Source organism: Mus caroli, unplaced genomic scaffold, assembly GCF_978045245.1.
Source record: "Mus caroli unplaced genomic scaffold, Mus_caroli_1 scaffold_18, whole genome shotgun sequence".
NCBI lineage: Eukaryota > Metazoa > Chordata > Mammalia > Rodentia > Muridae > Mus > Mus caroli.
The window spans coordinates 50,681,594-50,702,863 of NW_028227273.1; the positions used below are offsets into that span (position 1 = coordinate 50,681,594).

Sequence of the window (21,270 nt, forward strand, 5' to 3'; positions counted from 1 at the left end):
CATGCTTTTCTAATAAGTTTATATATTTGTAAATGACACAAAACTATTTATGTAATTTGTGCATTTTGTGTATCCTGGAGAAAAAGTTGCATATATTTTTATATTTGTCTTTAGTTAGTGTGTGTCCCAAGAAAACCCTTGAGATAGGAAATTCTGTGATAGTTAATAAAACCGATTAGCCACAGGGCATAACTGTAGCATACAAAGAAACTGTTTAAAATAAAGCTGCTAAAAACAAGCAAAACCTAAGGAAGACGACTATGTGATGTAGAGCCCAAGCTTGGTAAGACCCGTCAGCTGTTGACACCTCAGAAGCTGAGTCTGGGGCTGGGCACAGTGGTGCACCCACGCACGTAGGAAAGATGAGGCAGAGGCCTTGAGATGGAGTCCAGCTTGGTTACATAGCAATACCTTGGGGTTTTGTTTGTTCATCTGTTTGTTTTAGTTACATTTTTGGATACTATTGTTTATAAGAAGTTTCAAAGAGCATAGAGAAAAATTCTTCTCTGTTTGTGTTTAACTCTCTGGGTAAGTTGTGTGTGCCAGTGTGTTTGTATGAGTGAATGTGCAGAGGTCATGTGACATGTGAAAGGGACACGTGCCAGAACACAGCTGTTGAGGAAGGTTCGGCTCAAGGAAAGGCTACTTCTTGCAGACTTTATGCACATACTTTCACCAACTCACAACTTAATATCACTATTAAAAATATCATAGTTTTGTTATAATTTTCAATTCTCATGTTTATTGGAAGTGTTCAATGCTGTAGGAAAAAAAATATGACCAGAATATAAAGTTGCAAGGTCAGGGTTTTTAACTTGACCTTTGTGGCTCTTGAATGTGCCTTCTGTGCAATCGAGTGGTCAGCCATGTAAAATGGAGTTCAGTGTCTTCTGCCCTGGCAGCAGCTGCGTGCTAAGGGCAGAGCAGCTCCAGCCCTGCACTGCTCTCTTGCTCGCCTGACTCATCATAACTCCAAGAACCAAAGAGTTGTTGGGAAGCACTGTCATCATTCATTCCCTCCACAGCTGGGTCCTCAGAACCAGAGCTATCAAAACAGCCTATATGATGTCCATTGGACAACAGACCACTGCTTCATGGTACTGGTGTGATCTTCCGAATTTTGACAATGTAAAGCAAACTTGATTATTGCTCTTGAGATGCAAGATGGATCTAAAGTATGCAGTGCAGGTAGACACCAATGATCCGTGATGACTCTCGACACTTGTCAGTCATCTTAGATTTATTGCGCTGTACTGGCTCACTGTGAATTTCCTTAAAGTTTGATGTCTGGAGCCTCATTGTATTGGGGTTTTGAGAGGCATTTCTGTACTGCATACATAATCTATGTTCTTGGCCACAGAATGGATGTTTTAGGAACAGGCTAGGAATGATTTTGTTCATAAGTGCTCTGATTTATGTTGCTACATGCAGTAGAGACACTAAAGGTTGAAGGGTTGATCAAGTAAAACAATAGAGAAATCCCTGCTTATTTCAATTTCCATTTAAGAAAGTAACAAGCTGCCATATTCGCTTTGAGAAGAAGTGGGTGGGCACTAGGACCTGTCTCCAGCAGAGTTGAAGACAGCTTAGCTCCCACAGTGCTGCGGATCCCAGCACAATCCCAGTGCGGTCCTCTTCCCCCGGCTGCACCTTATACTTGGTGTCCACCAGTAGAGCAAACTTTTACAAAGGCTGGGATGGGAAGGGATGCTCTGCCAGTGTCTTAGTCCTTGCAGCACATGGATTTATTTTGTATTTTATTCTGTTCTCAGAATACTAAAACTAGGTAAAATGTTATAAAGTGCTTTTTCAGGAGACAAGAATAGTATTTGTTTAATCAAGTATATTATCATATTGAACTTTCTGCTAGTTCATTTGTATCCTTGAAAAACAAAAACTAAAGCTCCTGGCTGCAGTTTTGCTCTGAGAAAACCTTCTTAGTAAAGATAGGCTTTGACATGGAGGTTTAGTGTGTGTGTTAGCTAAACCTGCTCTGCTTTCTGTTCAGGAGAAAATATTTGGCCTCCAAAATATTTAGCTCTTGGTGATAGTACCCAAAGATAATAGGAATGTGTTTGTAGTACCCAAAGATAATAGGAACGTGTTGGTCTGTGTGCTTGTTGGTAATTGCACTAGTCAGCTCAGAATTCCGTACCTTGACTCTCTAGTAGAGGTCCAGGTGTGTTGCTGGTAGCCACCTATCATGTGTGCTCTTCTGTAGAAGCAGTAGGGTATGGCAAAGGCGTGCTGGCAGTGCGGCCCAGAAGGTTTCCTTTAAGAACCCACAGGTAAAGCCTTGGGATGTTAAAGGCTCTGCCTTTGCACTGGTCTTGGATGTATCCCTCTCTGCCCTCCTGGGAAGCTTTAAGGCTTGTTGGCTTGAATTCCTTTTGTGAAGAGTGGCTTATTTCATTTTTAATTTATAACATTACAAAAGAAGGACAAAGATTAGGTGTAAAGTATGTATTTATTGTCAGTTCTCAAACAGCATGTAAATATAGGGAGTGTGCTGTAAGGAAGTTTGCAGTGCCTTAAGTTAAAGGGAGTACATTGTTTCAACTTGTAGCTAATGACTTTGCTTATGATTAAAATGTATGTAAATAAAGTCTACCCAAACAAATATATCAGCCTTCTTAATTTGTCAACTTACAAAATGTACATATTGTGAAAACTGAATGTTCATGACTTGAGCAGTTCTATAAAGACCTTTATAGACATTCATTACAGATCTTTTTTAAAACCAGGGTTAAAGGTATATAACAACCAATTTTTAAAACAATATATAAAATACATATAGTATGAAGGCGTCATTGGCAAGAAACCCAGAGTAAATGTGCACAACCTCTTGAACTAAGATGAGTGGCTTAGGATCAGAGGGAAGAGACTTTATAAACTGATCACTGAACAGTGAGCTGTGGCTAGAGTATCTAAACTTCGGCTTTTGTGGAACTATGGACCTTTAGTGACTTACCAAAAGCCTATGGATTCAACTACATTCTCTCTAGGAGAGCATTCAGTCAGTCAGTCTTTTTAAATTAACCAAACACTGGTAGGAACTAGGAAAACTATTTGTTCTTTATTCTGAAAGAGTGGTCTTTAAAAATTGGGAACATTCATATGAATAGATGACACACATCTACCCGCAGTTTAACTCTTGCTGTTGAGTTTCACGGAGCCAGAATAATTTCCTAGGCCCTCCACTTCTAGAGCTTAGATGACGCTTTTGCCACTTTCTTTACCTAGTGTTGTGTATCGCTATATTATCCTTCTCCTAGCACATACCCCAGGCATTGCTTGAGAGACTATGTGAAAGTCCAAAGATCCATTTGGGTCCTGGGGTGCTGTCATACAAGGTGATGGTTTGTATTCTAACATTTGTGAGTGTAGTGATTATCAGTGTCAAAGTCGAACTGCTCTCACTCACGTCCCAGAAGTAAAACTGTTTGGCAGGCACATACTAGACTGCTACTCAGGCCTTCTGCCTACCTGTGGCAGTTTGAAAGTAATTGACCCCCATGGGCCCATAGGGAGTGGGACTATTAGAAGATAGTACCTTGTTAGAGGAAGTATGTCACTGTTGGGGCAGGCTTTGAGGTCTCATATGCTCAGGCTTTGCCCAGTGTGACACACAGTCTCCTGCTGCTTGCAGATCAAGATGTAGAACTCTCAACTCCTTCTCCAGGGCTGTGTCTATCTGCGTACTGCCTTTTTTCTTGCCATGGCAATAACAGACTAGATCTCAAGCTAGTCCCAATTAAATGTTTTTCTTTATAAAAGTTGCTGTGGTCATAATGCAATGTGGTCATAGCAATAGAAACCCTAAGACAAAAGTTGGTACCAGGAACTGTGACATTGCTGTGAAAGGCCTGAGCATGCTTTTGTTTGGAAGAATGTGGATCCTTGGATTTTGGATTAGAAAAGCATTTGCACGCTTGGTGGTGTTTAATGGGCCATCTAATAGGAACATGGAAGAAAGGTGGTGCTGACAGTAATTTGAACTGTAGAGGGCCTGGCTCAGGAGGTTTTAGAGAAGAATATTAGTGGCCTCTAGAGACTATTCTTGTGATAGTTTGGCAAAGAATTTGCCTACATTTTGCCATTGTCCAAAAATTCTGCCTGAGGCTAAAGTGAGGAATTTTGAATTAATTGCATTGGTAAAGGAAATCTCAAAACAGCCTAGTCTAGACTCCATTTTGGGGTTACTAATGTTTACCCTTATGAAGAGTGTACTGCTGAGAAGAAGCACGCTGAGGAAGGAAAAATACAAAATGTAGAGAGCAAGGAGAAAAGGGGCACCAGGAAGCAGAACTGAGCTAACTTTCATGTTCAAGGAGGTAAACAGATTAAAGACATTAAATGATAAATGGAGCCGTGACCTCAAGGCAAGATCCCACCCAGTTATGCTTCCATCTTGTAAAAAGGAATTAAAGAATAGCTTAGGTCCTTGTCCACCCCTTCCAGTGTGACAGCCTAATAGCCAGTCCCCTAGTTAGTGTATGTTTTATGGCTACCATGCTTAACCTCACTTTCATGAAGACTGGATAATTAGCCCCAAAACAAATCCAGAAATTATCCATAAACATACTTGAAGAGTTTAGCACTCCTCGCTAATTGGTTAGACTAAAACCACCCCTTCCACCCACTCCCCCATCCCCAAATAAACCTGGGGATGTCAACTCAGGTGTGGTGTGACTTACGTGTCATTGAGAGAACACTGCAATCTAAGCTGCAAAGGACATTCTTTTTATAGGCCCAGATCAAACAGGACTCCTGATTATGCTGAAGACATCAAATGATATGTTTTTTTTCATTCAAACTTTGTGTGAAGGTGCTGTCCTCGTGCCTTGCCCTACTGCTTCCTCTACTTTTGCTTTAATATGTGAAAAGACAAGGCGAAGTTTATTCTCCTAATGGTAAACTGTGTGACTCAAACAGCCATCCTGCTAAAGACTGGAGAATTTGAGAAAAGAACAGAAAGGGAGTGCTCAAGGTTTAAAGATGTTCAGAGGAAGTGAAGAATCCACAGGCTGAGGCTGAAAAGGAAGAACTATGTATGTGTGAGCACCCAGTGGTGTCTGAGTATTCTAGAAAAAGTTGTGAGGCCGACGATCTGGCCTCATCACGGGGGAGGGGGGGGGAACTGAACAAGTACAGAGGTTTCCATATATCATTTAATCATAGAAATCTATGTTCTTTGGTACAACTAAATTTGTGTGTACAAATGAACTGGATAATTTTCTAGGGAGTTATTAGACATTGAGAAAAAATACAGTGGAATGCTTTCTTGACTTAATTTATTTTTTGAGTGATTTTTAGTGTGCATATATACAGCACTGTGCCATGGAATAAATACAGGTATTAAAATGTTTTCCATAGTGAAGCATGATCCTATCTATCATCCCTTAGTCATGGTATCAGTTTCTGTATCTAAAACAGGTTCAGAAGTTTCTAAGCTATTGTACAAGAACGTAATAGGTGAAGACCACAGACCTCTGAATCCTTTTATTTATTTATTTTTTAATTAGTTTTCATTTGCCACCATAACAAGAGTTTAAGAAAAAATAATTTTTAGGTGAAAAAAAATAACCCTTGATATCAAATCAAGCAGAAATTGAACAAGTTTCTTGAATGAGACAGTTAACGAAACGGAAATTTAAACTTGAAAACACATTACATGTAAAGGAACAAAACATTGGAATGAAAATGGCAGGGGTTAATAAAGTTGGATGAAAAAACAGTATCAGAAGGTAGTGTACAAGAGAGATACCTCAACTGCAACATTGCATATTGCAAACAAATGCACAGAAAGTCATTATCCAACCATCATCTGGATTAGCTGGGTTTGCTATGAAAAGCTCGCAAGACCCAGCTTTAATCTGGAGAGAAGCAATGCCTTGTGATCAAAGGAAGGAGCAGATGTGAGGAAGAGCCAGCATTTAACACCAAAACCCTTTGAAACATACACATGGAAGACTGATGAAGCATCCCTAAAAATACCTGAAAAAGAAAGTTACTACTACTCTCAAATTGATAGAACTAAACCAAGAAAGTCAGGCAAGGAAATAGATTTGCCATCAACCACCTTCGACATTGAGAGAACACCACAGTGCAAATAGCAAAGGACGTTCTTTCTGATTCCATAGAATTGCCAAGACAGGGTGTTTACACATTGTCATAGCAGAGTCTTAGCAAATAGTCTCAAAGGATTGCAGTCTTAAAAATTACACTTTCTGACCCAAGGGGAATTCTACTGAATATAATATGAAAAATATTTTTTAATTAAATAAATTGCATGCTTCTAAACCATGAGTAAGCTATGAGTCAGGTAGAAATGCAAAAGAAATATTTTGCAGTTCCAATAGATAACCTATTGAATTCTAAGATTGCAGATAAAGCCTTATTTAGGAAGAAAGTCACAACCTAGAATTGCTATCTGAGAAAAAGTTCAAAAGTCAACAATTTAAGCTACCTCTTTTTGGAAGCTAGTAAAGAAGAAAAAAGAAACTTGCAAAGATAAAATCAGAAATAGAAAGGACGAGCTGAGAGAGCTAATAAAACCAAACTTGGTTGTATAGCCCTATTAGTAAAATGGTTAAGTCCACAGTAAGATAGCAAGATGAATTAAAAAGTGGGCAGTCACAACTACAGTCCTGTGTTTAGCAAAAAGGATGCCAACAAATTTTACAGTGGAGATAAAATGAAGAGATTCTTTGACAAAATATGATCAAAGTTAACACAAAGTCAAGTAGGAAGTCTTAACTGCCTCCATCTAAATGAGGAATTGTTAAAAAACATTCCCAGACAAGGAAGTTTTATTAATTCTGTGAGAAATAGTATCAGTCTTACACAGAATAAAGAAGTTCCTTGATTGGTTATTTTTACAATAAAAGACATAATGACATAGGCTTACAGCGAGTTAGGGAATTGTAATTTCCCAGCCAGTCTTGCAAAGTGTCTATATGAACTAATTCTTTAGTAGATGAAAGAACTACATGAAACATGATTAGTCTGATCTTTGAAAAATTAATTTGTATCCCCTCAGAATTCACATCTTGAAGCCCGTTCCTCACCACCCTGTATGATTTTTTTTCCAAGTTAGGGCTTTGAAAATTTCTAGTGAGGAGAGAAGGAACTCCTATAACAGAATCAGTGTCCTTTAGAGGAGGAGAGAGGACAGAGTGTCTTCCCCTTCCAACCCCTGTCTGCCCTAGGCTGCGGGGAGTTGACCATCAACAGGCCAGGAAGAGAACTCAGGAGAAAGATCCCTGGGACTTTTCCACCTCCAGAGCTAAGGCACAGTACACTCAGGGCAGCTGGAGCTGGCTGTAGTGTGATTTACTTTCAACACAAGGGTCACCTTGCATTGTCTCTTAACAGTCACCTTCCAATTCCAAGATGACGTCATTTCAAAACTGTCCTGTGAATAACTCTGGAGTGCTAGATTTTGTAATCAGCATCATCTTTCACCAAGATTTAGCCATCTCATCATAAATCTCAATAAATCTCTTTGCTGCTACATTTCCATGCTATTCTCTATGCTTAAAGCCCTGTTTGTTTATCCAACAGTTTGAAGAATAGTCAGTTTCAGAGTCTGGCCATTAATACAAAGCCAGTATGAACATTGTGTATAGCTTGGCTTTTCTGAAGATGTTTTTCTTTGGAATAAATATCGCTGAAAGGCAAATAGCAAGGCATGTTTGGCTTTCTAAAAAACTGCTGTTTTCCAGAGTGCATTTTCTGCTTATAGTCCCAGGAACAAATGGGTGATCTATGCGTCCCCATAGCCTTTGAGGGAAAGCTATTTTTAAAATCTTAGCAAGTCTGATAGATACTGTTACTTTTCTGTGGTTTCACTTTGCAGTCCCCAGGGCCCACTGATGCAAAGCTGTTGCACAACCATTCTTGCTCAATTTGGTCTTCGGTGAAAAGTCTCCATGAATTTGCCTGCCTTGAAATGGAATGTTCTAGTCCTTTGTTGGGTATGTGGTTTGAAGATACTTTCTTCCCAGTCAGTGGCTCATTCTCTGGCCTCTCCACATGGACTTTCACAGAACAACAAAATAGTTCATTTCAGTAAGTGTCAAGTTCACAGTTCATAGTCTTACCTCCCAACCTCTGTGTGCGTTTGTGTGTGTCTATCAGTCTCTCTGTCTCTGTCTGTCTGGGGGCTCTATACTCATGGTTTCTTGCATACTAGGGACGCACATTACAGCTGAGCCACGCCCTCAGTCCCCAGTTTGTACCTTTGCTAGAAGCCCATTAACTTCGTCTTGTTCTAGGTTCTGAAATTTTTCTACGTTTTCCATTTTGAGCCATTTTTAAAAGGAAGTTCTACTCATTATTTGTGTGTTTATGGGTGCGTGCACATGGAGGTCAGAAGACAACGTATGGGGATGGCAGCTAGAGATTCAACCTGGGCTGCCAGGCCAGGGGTAAATGTCTCTGCACACTGAGCCATGTCTCCAGCCCTGGCTTTAAATTAAAAGTTTAGATAAGATTGTGCATTTGTTTGTCTAGAGATGTTCAGTTGCTTCGGGTGCCATCCTTGTAAAGTCTGCTCTTTCTCCATTCAAAGCTATGGACCCTTTGTCAAAGTCACAAGGGTATTTCCATGAATGTGCCCAGTTTTCTAGTGTTCTTCATCGACGTGCTGTCTCTCTGTCACTTCTACACTGCACTGATTATCACAGGATTTAATATCAGGTTGGATAATTCTCACTTGCCTCTGTCAAGAAGGTATAACTCTTGCAGGGACTGTGCCAAGAAGATATATAAATGCTGGGATAAACTTGTCTGTATTTATAAACATGCCCTGAGAGTCAGATGATCAGGATCTATAGTAACTCTGGCTGACATGACATTTTATTATTTTGCAAGCAACCTATGAATATAGGCTGGTTTATTTTTCTTATCTTTTGAGGTTTCTTCCAATTTCTTTCATCAGCATTTGGTTGCTTTCAGGATACAAATTCAGTAGGTTTTGTTATGTTCATACCTGTTTTCGTCTTATGAGGTGATTATCCATAGCATAACATTTTGAATTGTGTTCTGCATGTTCTTAGCAAGCAAAAATGTGACTAGTTTTGGTATACTCTGTTGACATGCAGAAATACAGGTGGTCTTGGTATTGGTATCTTTGATGTTGTGGTTTGCTATGCTAGTCTTAAGTGTTTTTTAAAATCCTTGTGATTTTTCTACAGGCATGATCATGTCCCCTGAAAATGGGGACCATTTACCTTCTTCTTTCCAAACACATATGCCTTTTCTCTCTTTTCCTTAGTCTATTGAAGGGCCCAGCCTTTGCCTTTCACTTCGTCTTAGCAGGGAATCACCACACACAGGTTTAGCACATGGCGCAGGGGCAGTGTCAGCCTAGTGTTCAGTCTCTGTGGTGGGGCATTGACATGCTTTGACCATGTGCTGCTAAAAGTCACTTCTTCTGGTCTGGTCTGCAGGAGATGGAAGGATTGCCCCAGGGTGAGATGCCAGGTGTCACTTTGGGGAGGAGGGACAGGAGATTCTGTAATTCATCCTTCCACATACATTCATGGTTTTGAGGAGCAGGGGAAACGGGTCTCGGGAAGCAAGGACAAAGGGGGTTTGGTTCTTAGACCAGAACACTTTCCATAACATGGCCCATTTATGGCTGTGCTGCTCACCCCTGTGTCTCTGAACCTTAAGCCTTCTAAAGGACATAAAGGTTGGGCTTCTCTTACAGGTTCTGCTTACCACATCTCTTAGTAGTAGGGCTTCAGCCCTGAGGATGGGGAGAGAAAAGACTTCTCTTGGTTGATTTTTAACAGGCCCCCAACTGGGGCGCCAGTGAGACTATCTTACCTGATACAGGAACAGAGGCTCCTCTTCAGTCCCAGGGAGAAGCCTGCTTGGACTGCCATCTTTCTAGGCTGGACTTTGAGTGTGGAGACCATCTGTCACCCTCTGTTGGGTAAGGAATATGTGAAACCCTGCCCACCGCTTTGGCCACTAACCAGCTCGATACCCTCTCACCACCTCTTGGGGTCTTCAGGTCCATTTCCAGGGTTATATTTGTGTTTGCCGTGGAGAAACAAGGCTATACATGTCAATTCTATCCTGTTCTGGCCAGATGATTTCTGGTGGTTTTGTGTGTGTTCATGCATATTCCAGTGTTCAAATGCACATGTGGACAGGTGTATATGCTATGTGCGTATACATATAGAGATCAGAGAAGAACCTTGGGTATCACTTGTAAAGAATACCATCCACTTTCTTTGAGCCAGGGTCTCTCTTTGGCCTGGAGCCCACCCATAGGCTGTACTAGATGGACAGCTTGCTCCAGGGATCTTACCGTCTCTACTGCTGCAGTGCCCGGATTATAAACTTGGGATTATACCCAGCACAATCATATTTTCATGTAGGTACCAGAGCTTTAACTTGAGTCCTATGCTTGTCTGGCAAGCATCCTCCCAACTGAGCCATGTGCCTAGACCAAGATTTATAAATGTCTTTTCAAAGTATCAATTTCTCTACAGCATAGGAAGGCGTTACCAGGGTGAGAGTCAGAGAAAGTTGCAATGCTGAGGTGAGAGCCAGCCTCTGGACCACCTCTGACCTGTAGCACTTGGCCAATCAGGAAGGAAACTAAAATTTTGTGCCTATCTGAAATTCAAGTGTGGTAGGACAGAGCTTGCCAACGCAGAAACCTTCCTTAACCACTTCTGGCTTAGGGTGGTTTTAACAGGCTTCCCTCTAGAAGGACCCTTAAGTCTTCTGGCCTCAACTTTGCATGTAAACTAAGTCAGAAACCTGGGCCTGCTTCTACCCCAGGCATCCAAGTTACTTCTCTGAAAGAGGGCAAGGACCCTAGCTAAATTAGATCATTGAGTGAACCATCAGACCCTTCCAAGCTGTGTAACATTAAAGGCTGTCCCCCTAGCCAGTGAGCAGCCATTGGGCAGTCAGAAGAGCTAGGTCTTTTCGGTAATAGAGTAATTTCTTGTAAGAAAAGGACTAAGAGGACGCTCACTTTACTGAGTCAGAATTTAGAAAAGCATTAAATAGCAGGTGGCAGAGGGCATGAACTTTCTAAAAATCTATACTTAAAAAAAAAAAAGTCTTGCCAATAAATTGTACAAATACCTAAAGGAGCAGGAGTTTCCAGCAAATCAGGGAGAAAGAAGAGCTCTATTCTACTATTTAAAGATCTTGTTTGCAATTATAAAATTAGGTAGTCTCAGAGCTGTTGCCAAATGCTGACCTGTGTTCCCCACATAAAGTTGGATCATGAAGACATTTAGGTAAAAACTACCTAAATATAGCTACCAAAGGGTGGTTCCAAGTGACAAGATTTTCCCAGGAAAGGTAAGTTTTCTTTCTGCTATCCCCTCTTGCTGCTGATCTTACAGGGATGTGGGTATCTCTCATGAACCATTCAGTCATCAAATGTATGTGTGACAAACCTTTGAGTGACCTAACCACCCTACCTAAACTTGGGATGCACTCATCACTTTGTTCTGAGGTAACGGCATCTTCTAAAGTGAACTAAACACAGCCACGTGAGTGTGCACAATGCCGTCTGGATAGTGGTTGTCTGAGACGGACTAAATCCCATCTGCAGGTCACTGTCCTTGTGTCAAAGCCACAGTCAGTCACCATGTGTGTGCATACACCTTTAAGATGGAGGCAGCCAGAATTGAAACTCATGAGGCATTTGCTACCAGATGTCTGACTTCCCAGCATCCTCTGGGATATTGGCCATTCACATGTATTCTCTTCTGTCCCGTTTAGAGGTTTTTTTTTTGTTTGTTTTTTTGTTTTTTTACTGAAATGACAATTATGTGTGAATGTTCTTTACCTTAGGAGCAGTATCATCATTTTTAAATATCTCAGTTCATTTTGGGGACCTTGTTAATATCCAGCTAAATTTCTACCACTTTTGCTACGCACACATAGGCAGGCCTTTCCCTCTGAAATAATGGTGCCCTTTCAGTAATGAGCTGATGGTGTCTGGAATGCAGTATACATCACATGTGTCCTATGGGCTTTGTGTCTACCTTGGTATTGTTTTCCAAGGAATGCTCTCCTTTGCTGGCCCTCTGCTTGTCCCAGCTTCCTGGCTGCTTAGCATCCAAAAGGCACAGCTTGAAGCTGTAGTTAACAAGAGGGGCTGATGCCCTGAGGAGCTGTAAACCTCCAGCTGGTGGGTGGGGTATCTGGGAAACTGCATCCTCCTTTTCCATCAGTAAACACCTGGCAGGCGTTACAAGAAATGTTCAAATATTTCTTGAAACAAAATTAAGCACTCAGAGTTTGAGTGTTCCCGCACCTATTATAACCAAAAGCTTTTTTTGCCCTATTAGAGCTACACTTTGTTACTATGGTGACAGGCTGCACATTTCATCTATGTATCCCTCCCTCAATTTATTTTCCAGGCTCCTTGGTATTCTTGGTAACGTTTGGTGGCCTATGTGTCACCTAATACAGTTTGTCCTCTTTTGCAACTCTGGGTTTTGAAAGGCTCAGGGTTAAATGGTGTCTGTATGCCACTTCTTGCCACCAGAAACAACCAATAAGCAAAACAAAACACTATTTTTTTTTAAATCTCACTTGATTTTTTTAATATGATTAATAATGCAAATCATGACAGGCAGGAAAATAAAACACAGCAGAGATGGTGTCTGGCCCCCGCTTTTCAGGCCACTGCTATTCTACACAGAAAGGAAGTCTCATGTGCATGGCCATGACATCCTCATCACGGAGTCAGGACTAGACTCATCCACAGGGAGCAATACTAATGTATAGAGATAAGATCTTTAGAATGCACCTTTCAGTGCTGGAAGCTAGCTGAGGGAAGAAGCAAATGAAAACGATGGTCATGGGGTGGGGGTGGGGGGCATAACTAGAAATGTCCACAGTGTGACCTGCTGCTGGAAAAGCATCTATCCACATGCAGGCTACAAAATTGGTCCCGCTGACTTTTCAACACCTTCACCACCACCACCTCCTCCTCCTCCTCCTCCTCCTCCCATTTAAGGAGACAAGAATTCTACATTATTTGGGAATAGCTAGAAACTTCCTTCACTCTGTACATGGAATGCTAGTATTTGGTGACAGAGATGAAGAAGGGTATCATTTTCAATCAAGTTACTAGATGTATTTATAAAGTGCATGTCAGAGAAGAAGTACCTACTAGGATAGCACTTAGGTACTCTCAATAGTGCAAAGTTGTTAAGTATGTACATTGTACGTGCCAACCCCAGACAGAGCACCATCTACCTACTAAGCCAGAGAAAGCCGTGGAGGGGTACCCTTACGTCTTTGATCATTTGCAGGCAGGGAGTGTTTCGATCTGTCGGTGTGCGTGTATGTACCTGTGACTGCACCCGAATATGGGTAAACTGCTTGATGGCCTATGCAGATATCTGTGACTAGCTTGTGATAAGCTGAAGGGTCACCACTGATATAATTTCGGACCCTCCACTTCGATCTGCAATTCCATGTCAAAGAAGCACTAAGCTTGGAGTAACGGTTGAGCAACTTCGACCTGCCTATATTGTAAAGTATGCACTTGACTGCGTATTAGATGCTTAATGAGAACTACAAAGAATACCACAGCTATGATGCTGCCAAGAGAGACACCTATGTAATAAGGGTACGATTCCTCTTGCTCATCCTCCCCTGGCTTGTCACTCCCAAGGAGGAGTGTGGTACTCTGTGTGTAAGGAATTGGCTTTGGAGCTGCTGAACTGAGAAGATCCTGGACATTCCAGAATGATCCATTGTGTGGCAGGGCGGTGATATTGAGGAGGTGGCAGAGCAGTGAGTACAGATCTGTGGAGTTCATGGCTTCTTTTGTGAAATTCTTTCTGAAGGCAGGACCGTGGGCTAAAAATATTGGATGCATTTCTGCTAATGCATTATCATAACCATGGTTGCCTACTGTAAAGAGAAAATGCATGAATAAGTTAGCCAACCAGATGGCATTAGAAGGGAAAGAAACTGTCGTAGGGTCAAGTTCTGACCTTAAGTGCAAAGGTTATCCAATTTGACTTTATTTAAAAAAAAAATGAAGTTATCGCTTATCATCTCTGCTGCTGTCAGCCCCACAAATCACCTCAAGAAATCAAATGTCACCTGGATACCTGTCTTTCTTACAGGCCTGTACTACCTTAAATCGCAGAGAAAGAAGGGAACAGAGAAAAGCTGAGCCAAGCCAGGCTGGGGGATGCAGGCAGGTGGTTGATTTTGCTTTGTTCTGTGGCTAGCTGATTCTTGGCAAATACTTCCTGGGTAGCTACAATGTCTAACTGTCATTCCAAAGTAAGGTGGTGGAAGTCTCAGTCACAAAAAGTAGAACCCATGATGGCCAGCAGAGAGTGAAGAGCACTATACAAACACGAAACAGTACAGCAATCAAACCTTTAGTCACAGCTCTGACCCACTCTGAAACACAAAGGTCAGAACACGTAGGGGTTCTGAGAAATTTGGACTCTGGTGGCTCCGATGGAGACCCAGCTGAGGGTGCAGTGCTTTAGTGTGGCTACAAATAAAACCTGAAGAGCTCTTCCGGTGGGCATATCCCAATGATTCCATTAAAAAAAAAGTGGGGGGGGGATTGAAACTGCGTATTCAAAGCTGAATGTATGGCTGGCGTGCTATCAGAGCAAAGGCACGGCCACGGTTATGGCTGAGATGGTGACCTAAGAAAACTGACAGGCTTTTATTGGAGAATAATGAGGAGCATGACTCGTGACTCCAACTGGATTACTTCATCCTTGCTTGCTACAAGGAAATCCACAACAGCATTCACATGTAGAAAAGGGAAGCTCAAGTTCACTTCTCTGAAAGTCACTGATCTGTCATCCCCAAAAGGAATCTGACATCTTCCCGTGAGTCAACTCCACCTGCAGAAACCATTCTGAACGCCATAATTCCTTTTAGTTCACTCAAGTGTGAATGTTGCTGGGCTTATAAGCCGATAGCAACCATCAGACAGGGCGCTGTGCTCGTCTCTTTAGTTGATAAATTACCCTGGGAAACGTCCCATTATGGAATCCAGAGTTGATTTAGGTTGTGCTCATTTTTGTAAGAACTCAGAATCTAGAGTTTAAGTCATATGAGAAAGTAACGATAATTCTCTCACGCACCATGGACCAGAGAATCAGAGTCCAGAGGAAATCGCAATGAGCAGGGACCCTGTTTTTTAATGGTAGTGGTTACCATTTGAGCTAGTGGACAATATTTAATAATAAGTGCCCAAGGGTGATGGTTCTCAGACTAGGTTGGGAATGTGACTCCTAGGGTCTATGTAAAAACAGAGGAGTAGGCCACGTTCACCCAGTGTCCAATTCAGTGCAGCCAGGTTGGGCCCAAGGATGTGCCTTTCTGACAGTTTCCTGATGGTTTAGACACTGTTGTACCATAGGACACACTTTGAAAACTCCTGCCTTTGCACTCAGTAACTTGTAGAATTCTGACAGAAAACGACCACAGGAGGCAGGGTTGAATTCTCCATTGAACACGGAAGCAGAAAGCAGTAGAAACAGAATCGCTGGGATGTGTCTATCAACAACATAAATGTGACCAGCCCACAGTGTAACTGTGGCTCACAGAACCAAACGCCCTACAGTGTCTCCCTAAATTTTGGTTAACTTGAAAATAGAAAATGCCCTCAGATAGCAGCAGACCCTTTCTGAGTAATAAATACATCTACCTACAGAGTTCACAAACAAATGAAGGTGGAAATTATTCTCAGGAAACAGCCTTCCCAGCTTCCTTGGTGTGATCAGATGCTGTTTTACTGATTATTTGTGGGTACAAACGGTTAGAAACCAGAATGCGTGTAGCTGTACACATCCGCTATTAGGAGTCACAGAAACACTACAAGTACATAGCCATGCAAGTGCTTTGCTTTTCAGTCACTAAACAGGGCAAGAACTCAATTGTAACTAAAGAGACATTTTTACACACTTTTCCCGGGTTGGGGATCAAGCCCAGGGCCTTTTACATGCTAGGCAAGTCTGTGTGCCACCAAGCGGTAGCCTCAACCTTGTTCGTTTCTCCTGTGTATATCTTTACGGCATTTCTAGGTGAGTACCAATACAACACAGATCCTTCAACATTTAAGTAACAGAGAGTTTAAAAAAAAAATCAGTAAGTAAACTGCTGTATTATCCACAGCCTCCAAGTTAGCAAGAAACGGTGCAGAATGGGAAGAAATACGATAACATACTCACACAGAAAATCATCTGACTTATTCTGCAAAATATACCACCCTTCATCGGCCACAGCTACGATTGGCTGAACTCGGTCATTGTGCTTGTAATGCCATCTTTCCGGTATCTCCTCCTTTTTGTAGACCGTTAGATTAGGATGGGCACTGGCCAGCGCGTCATAGACTTCATCAAATTTACCTAAGGAGAAAGGAAGAGTGAGGGACTCAGAAGAAGACTCACATTCCAGGACAAGACACTGAGGGCCGGGAGAATGAATGTGAGCCATGCATAGTGAAACTCCACACCCCGAAGAAGAAAGAGGCTCGAGGGGAAAATAGAAACAGCTACTTTTCTTATTAGCACATCCTCTTACAGAATAATAACAAAAAAGGCTTTTTTCAAAAACTGTATTCGATACTCTCTAAAGACTTAAATATGCATGGAGATACAAGTACTTATTTATTGTACTATAGACGCCACCTCAACACCAAGGTTTTATGCAAGCCAAAGGAGAGAACACAGGTAGATTAAACAGACAGCAGCCAGTTGCGGTGGATGTAGAAACAGAGTCCCCGGAGAATAGAGCAGTGTATGTAGAGGTCAGGAGTAATGGAAGAAAACTAGGGGTGGAAATCAGCTTGAGAAATTACTGGGGGGATTAGAGAACACATCAGAACTAAAAATGTCCCACATCTTGCCACCATCTTTAAGTCCTATTTCTCAAATCCAGTTGTCAGGTCTTTGTCTCTCTGATCAACAAACCCCAACAAGAGACAACCCACAACACCAAAACCCAACTGCCTGAGGGAATCTAGTGGGCAAGTGGGAATCTAATGGGCTGAGGGAACATTTGAGTTGCAAACCATGTGTACAGGCAGGCAGGCAGGCATACTTCCACATTGCTACTTAATAGATTTTGCTTAACTCCCCTGAGAGGTCACAATTCCCATTGGTGAGGTAGTAGAGCTTTTCAAAATCCCTTCTCTCTAAGTAGGACTAACTCTCCAAGGTGCTACAGTTTCATTCAGAAAAGCAAGCCTTCCTTGCATATTTGGCTGCACATTCTGCGACCTCTCCTCCACATGTTTCCTTGACCTAGTTTTAAAGCGTTGGGAAGGGGGATGCCTGCAGATGTTTATAAAGAATGCAAGGCACTATTCAAAACTCCTTACCAAAATTAAAAAAAACAAAACAAAACAAAAAAGAGCCTAGGATTGACAAGCACAGCCCCTAAAGTGTTAGTATTTCCTGGTGTGGGAGGAAATTAAACACAAGAGAAAGGAGACTTTGTTTTCCAAGCCTAAGGACTAAATCTTCCTTCACCGTTCCGGCACAGGCTTACACACTGGGTATGTGTGGTGCTGTGCTCCGATCGGCATGAGGTCAGACATACCTTCTTTTGGTAGGATGGCAGCTACAGGTGAGTGATCAATCAAGGTGTAGTGCTCTTTGTCCAGGTAGCGGTCAAGTTCTATCACCCTCTGCTTAGAGCACTGGGTCATCCCGTGGTCGCTCGTGACGATGAGGTTAACGTTATTCCACAACTTTGCCCTTTTCAGCATCTTTATCAGATATCCTAACTTGTGGTCAACATCAGAAATAACAGACCCCATGAGAGGACTGTCAGGTCCCACATCATGGCCCGTGTCATCGGGTTCTTCCCAGTAGAGGAAACCGAGATTGATGGGATCTTTGGCTGTAAACCACTCAATGATTTTGGCAACTCTGTCTTCAAAGGAAACAGACTCATTGTAAGGTAGATAGTAGGTCGGGAAAGTATCGTGGATCTTCACATCTGTTCCGGGCCACATGGCCGCGCCACTAGCATGCCCTGCCCTCTGGTTTGTGATCCATATTGGTGTGGCTTCTTCCCAAAACTTAGAATCATAAATATCCATGTGCTCCAAGGAGAAGGACTTATTCAGAATAGGATCGAACATGTCATTTGCAACAATCCCATGATTCTCTGCAAAGAGACCAGTGACCAAAGTGTAATGGTTAGGGTAGGTCTTTGTGATAAAAACATTAGTGACTTGGTTCACATGGACGCCATTTTTCATGATATAATGGAAATGAGGGGTTGGAACTTTATATAAGTAATCCCAGCGGAATCCATCAAAAGAAACTACCAGCACTTTCTGCTCTTCTGGCTGTAGAGAAAACGGAGCCGAATGGCATAGAGTAGCCAGTGTGCAAGACACAAGGAGAAACTCGGGAATCATTTTTCAAGACCTTGATCAGCTCAGCAGAAGGTAATCTGTAGAATAAGCATAAAGGAATTAATGCTGACAACTGTGATTTATACATTTTCTCCCAAACTGAGAATGACAGCGATGAGTGATCTCATTTACACCCTAAGTCACAGCCTGAAAAAATTGTACAGAACTCCATTTGACACAGGACACCAGGGCCAAAACGCTTTAGTGCCACTTTAAAAACAAACAAATAACCTTTTAGTTTCCTATATTCTATCAAAAGATATTCCTCAGAGAAACAAAGGAATTATTCAAATGGACCCCACAATAATATTTAAAAAGATGATTTGTATATGTGACTTTTCAGAGACAAATTCAGGATGATTTAGAATGCTTGAAAATTTGTAGATATGGTGTGTGTGTGTGTGTCCATCCATGTGTGTGATGTGTATGTGGTATGTGTGCATGTGTGGGATGTGTGCATGTGTGATGTGTGTATGTGTGATGTGTGTGCATGTGTGGTATGTGTGCATATATGGTATGTGTGCATGTGTGAAGTATGTGCATGTGTGATGTGTGTGTATGTGTGGTATGTGTGCATGTGTGGTATGTGTGCATGTGTGATATGTGTGCATATATGGTATGTGTGCATGTGTGATGTGTGTGCATGTGTGGTATGTATGCATGTGTGATGTGTGTGCATATATGGCATGTGTGCATGTGTGATGTGTGTGCATGTGTGTTGTGTGTGCATGTGTGGTATGTGTGCCTACATGCTATGTGTGCATGTGTGATGTGTGTGCATGTGTGATGTGTGTGCATGTGTGGTATATGTGCATGTGTGATATGTGTGCATATATGGCATGTGTGATGTGTATGCATGTGTGTTGTGTGTGCATGTGTGGTATGTGTGCATATATGGTATGTGTGCATGTATGATGTGTGTGTATGTGTGATGTGTGTGCATGTGTGGTATGTGTGCATGTGTGATGTGTGTGCATGTGTGATGTGTGTACATGTGTGGTATGTGTGCATGTGTGATATGTGTGCATATATGGCATGTGTGCATGTGTGATGTGTGTGCATGTGTGTTGTGTGTGCATGTGTGGTATGTGTGCATATATGGTATGTATGCATGTATGATGTGTGTGTATGTGTGATGTGTGTGCATGTGTGGTATGTGTGCATGTGTGATATGTGTGCATATATGATATGTGTGCATGTGTGATGTGTGTGCATGTGTGGTATGTGTGCATGTGTGATATGTGTGCATATATGGTATGTGTGTACGTGTGATGTGTGTGCATGTGTGATGTGTGTGCATGTGTGGTATGTGTGCATGTGGCTCTGACTTGCCTTGCTATGGTCTAGGAATGGGCAGATATAACCTGTGAGGCATGCTGGCTTTGTTTTCAGAACCACAAACTGTATGCAAAGGATACATATGTGCTTAAGGCTAGATTTGCTTTTTTAAACTGTGGTTTCATCCGGACTAGAAACTGTTTTGGACATTGGTCTCAAGACAATGACTGATTCCAAACTTAAATTTACTATTGTATCTTGAATGCCACTCTTTCTGGGAGCAACATTAATAATGGCTATGAGGGGGAATTACAGGAAACTGCAAATGACTGATCCCTGTTTCTTCCCTCTTTTCTTTCCCCCAATTTTCTCTCCCATCTTACTAACACGAAGGAAATTATTATCAACCAAATACAACTTAAGGCCAAGAAAGAATCAGTTGCACGGAACATATGATTTTTTCCCATCTATTTTAGTTAATTGAGGTAAATAGAAGACAACTGTTTTCTTGGGGCAAACTGAAGCGAAGCATGAGGCTCTGTCTAAAGCTCGGGGATGTTCGATAATAAGACGCAACATAATTACATGGGTGCCACAACGCCGGTGGGGGTGGGGATGAGGAAAAAAAGGACAAATCTCTCATTTCTCCATGCAGAAACGGCAAGGAGCCCTGAAACTCTCTAGATCTCGATTGAAATCGCCCTGGCCTTTCCAGTCCTTCCTCTCTCCAGCCTCCCCACCCCCAACCCCCCGACCCAACCTAAGCAAACAGGAACACCAATCAAAGAGCAGGAGTGGGCTTATGTCAGGGTGTTTGCCAGGGTGGGTGGGTGCGTCGCCTCTTCTCTACGGGGTTGCTAGGCCTCCCCGCCCCCCTGGCCGGTGACAGCCCCAGTGTGGGCCTCTGGAGGCAGGCCACCCTTCTCCGGGGACTCACCCGCGCTGAGACAGATCTGTCCTGGAACGTTTGGGACCAAGAGGAGGCAGAAGCAAGGGGCGCTATAGGATCCTGTTCGCTCACCTGCACGCAGCCTCAGAGCAGAGCACCTGACTCGTCGCTGCAGCCCGCCCCGCTGCTGGAACGCCATTGGCTCCCGCCAGCTTGTCACTGTTACCAGGGTGAAAAATCCGCTCCTAGGAGTAGCTGTGCTGCCTGTCAATTAGCGGAAGCAGCGGGGCGGGCGCTGCGTGGGTTTGAAGGAGGGGGACTTGGTGGCCAGGTTTGGGGATAGGGATGGGTGACTGGGGGCTCTTGAAAGGTTGTCACTCAGAACTGCCCTGGTAGGCCTGTTGTGTTCGTGATATTGAGGGACTTTAGTGTGCTGTCCCAGTGGTTGGTGATCTGAAACTCATGTTCATTATAAGCCAATTTTATTCTACCATCTCTTCTGAGTTTTCTTCTTCCTTTATCATAAACTGGTGACGTCATTCAGTAAGCTTTAATTGAAGGAGGGACGTCAGAATATCCAAGCTTGCCATGAGATGGTGTTAATAGTTTGAAGCAGGGTCTCATTTAGCTCACCATAGTGTGGAACTCAGTTTGTAGCCCAGCATTACCTCAGACCTAGTACCTTCCTGCT

The 21,270-nt window shown here is 42.4% G+C and overlaps 1 protein-coding gene across 2 annotated transcripts; it reads right to left on the reverse strand.

Moving 5' to 3' along the window:
• Positions 1-12,567: 12,567 nt before the first annotated feature.
• Positions 12,568-20,788, reverse strand: Enpp5 (ectonucleotide pyrophosphatase/phosphodiesterase family member 5). 2 transcript variants are annotated; one of them, XM_021149628.2, is made up of 4 exons: positions 20,712-20,788; positions 17,587-18,450; positions 16,215-16,391; positions 12,568-13,917 (listed from the first exon to the last, which is right to left on the reverse strand). In XM_021149628.2, the coding sequence occupies exons 2-4, from the start codon at positions 18,413-18,415 to the stop codon at positions 13,490-13,492; spliced, it is 1,434 nt and encodes a 477-aa protein (XP_021005287.1). In that variant the 5' UTR covers positions 18,416-18,450; positions 20,712-20,788; the 3' UTR covers positions 12,568-13,489. The 2 variants fall into 2 exon arrangements, with proteins under 2 accessions (XP_021005287.1, XP_021005286.1); XM_021149627.2 differs by having other exon boundaries at positions 20,628-20,776.
• Positions 20,789-21,270: the final 482 nt, after the last annotated feature.

What these genes read in the sequence shown, in the direction of transcription:
- Enpp5 (XM_021149628.2), bottom strand. Translation starts at nt 18,415, where the DNA reads ATGATTCCCGAGTTTCTCCTTGTGTCTTGCACACTGGCTACTCTATGC. An exon ending in TGCCATCCTACCAAAAGAAG is followed by an intron (nt 16,392 to 17,586) that starts GTATGTCTGACC and finishes CTTTCTCCTTAG; the next exon opens with GTAAATTTGATGAAGTCTAT. An exon ending in TAAGTCAGATGATTTTCTGT is followed by an intron (nt 13,918 to 16,214) that starts GTGAGTATGTTA and finishes TTCTCTTTACAG; the next exon opens with TAGGCAACCATGGTTATGAT.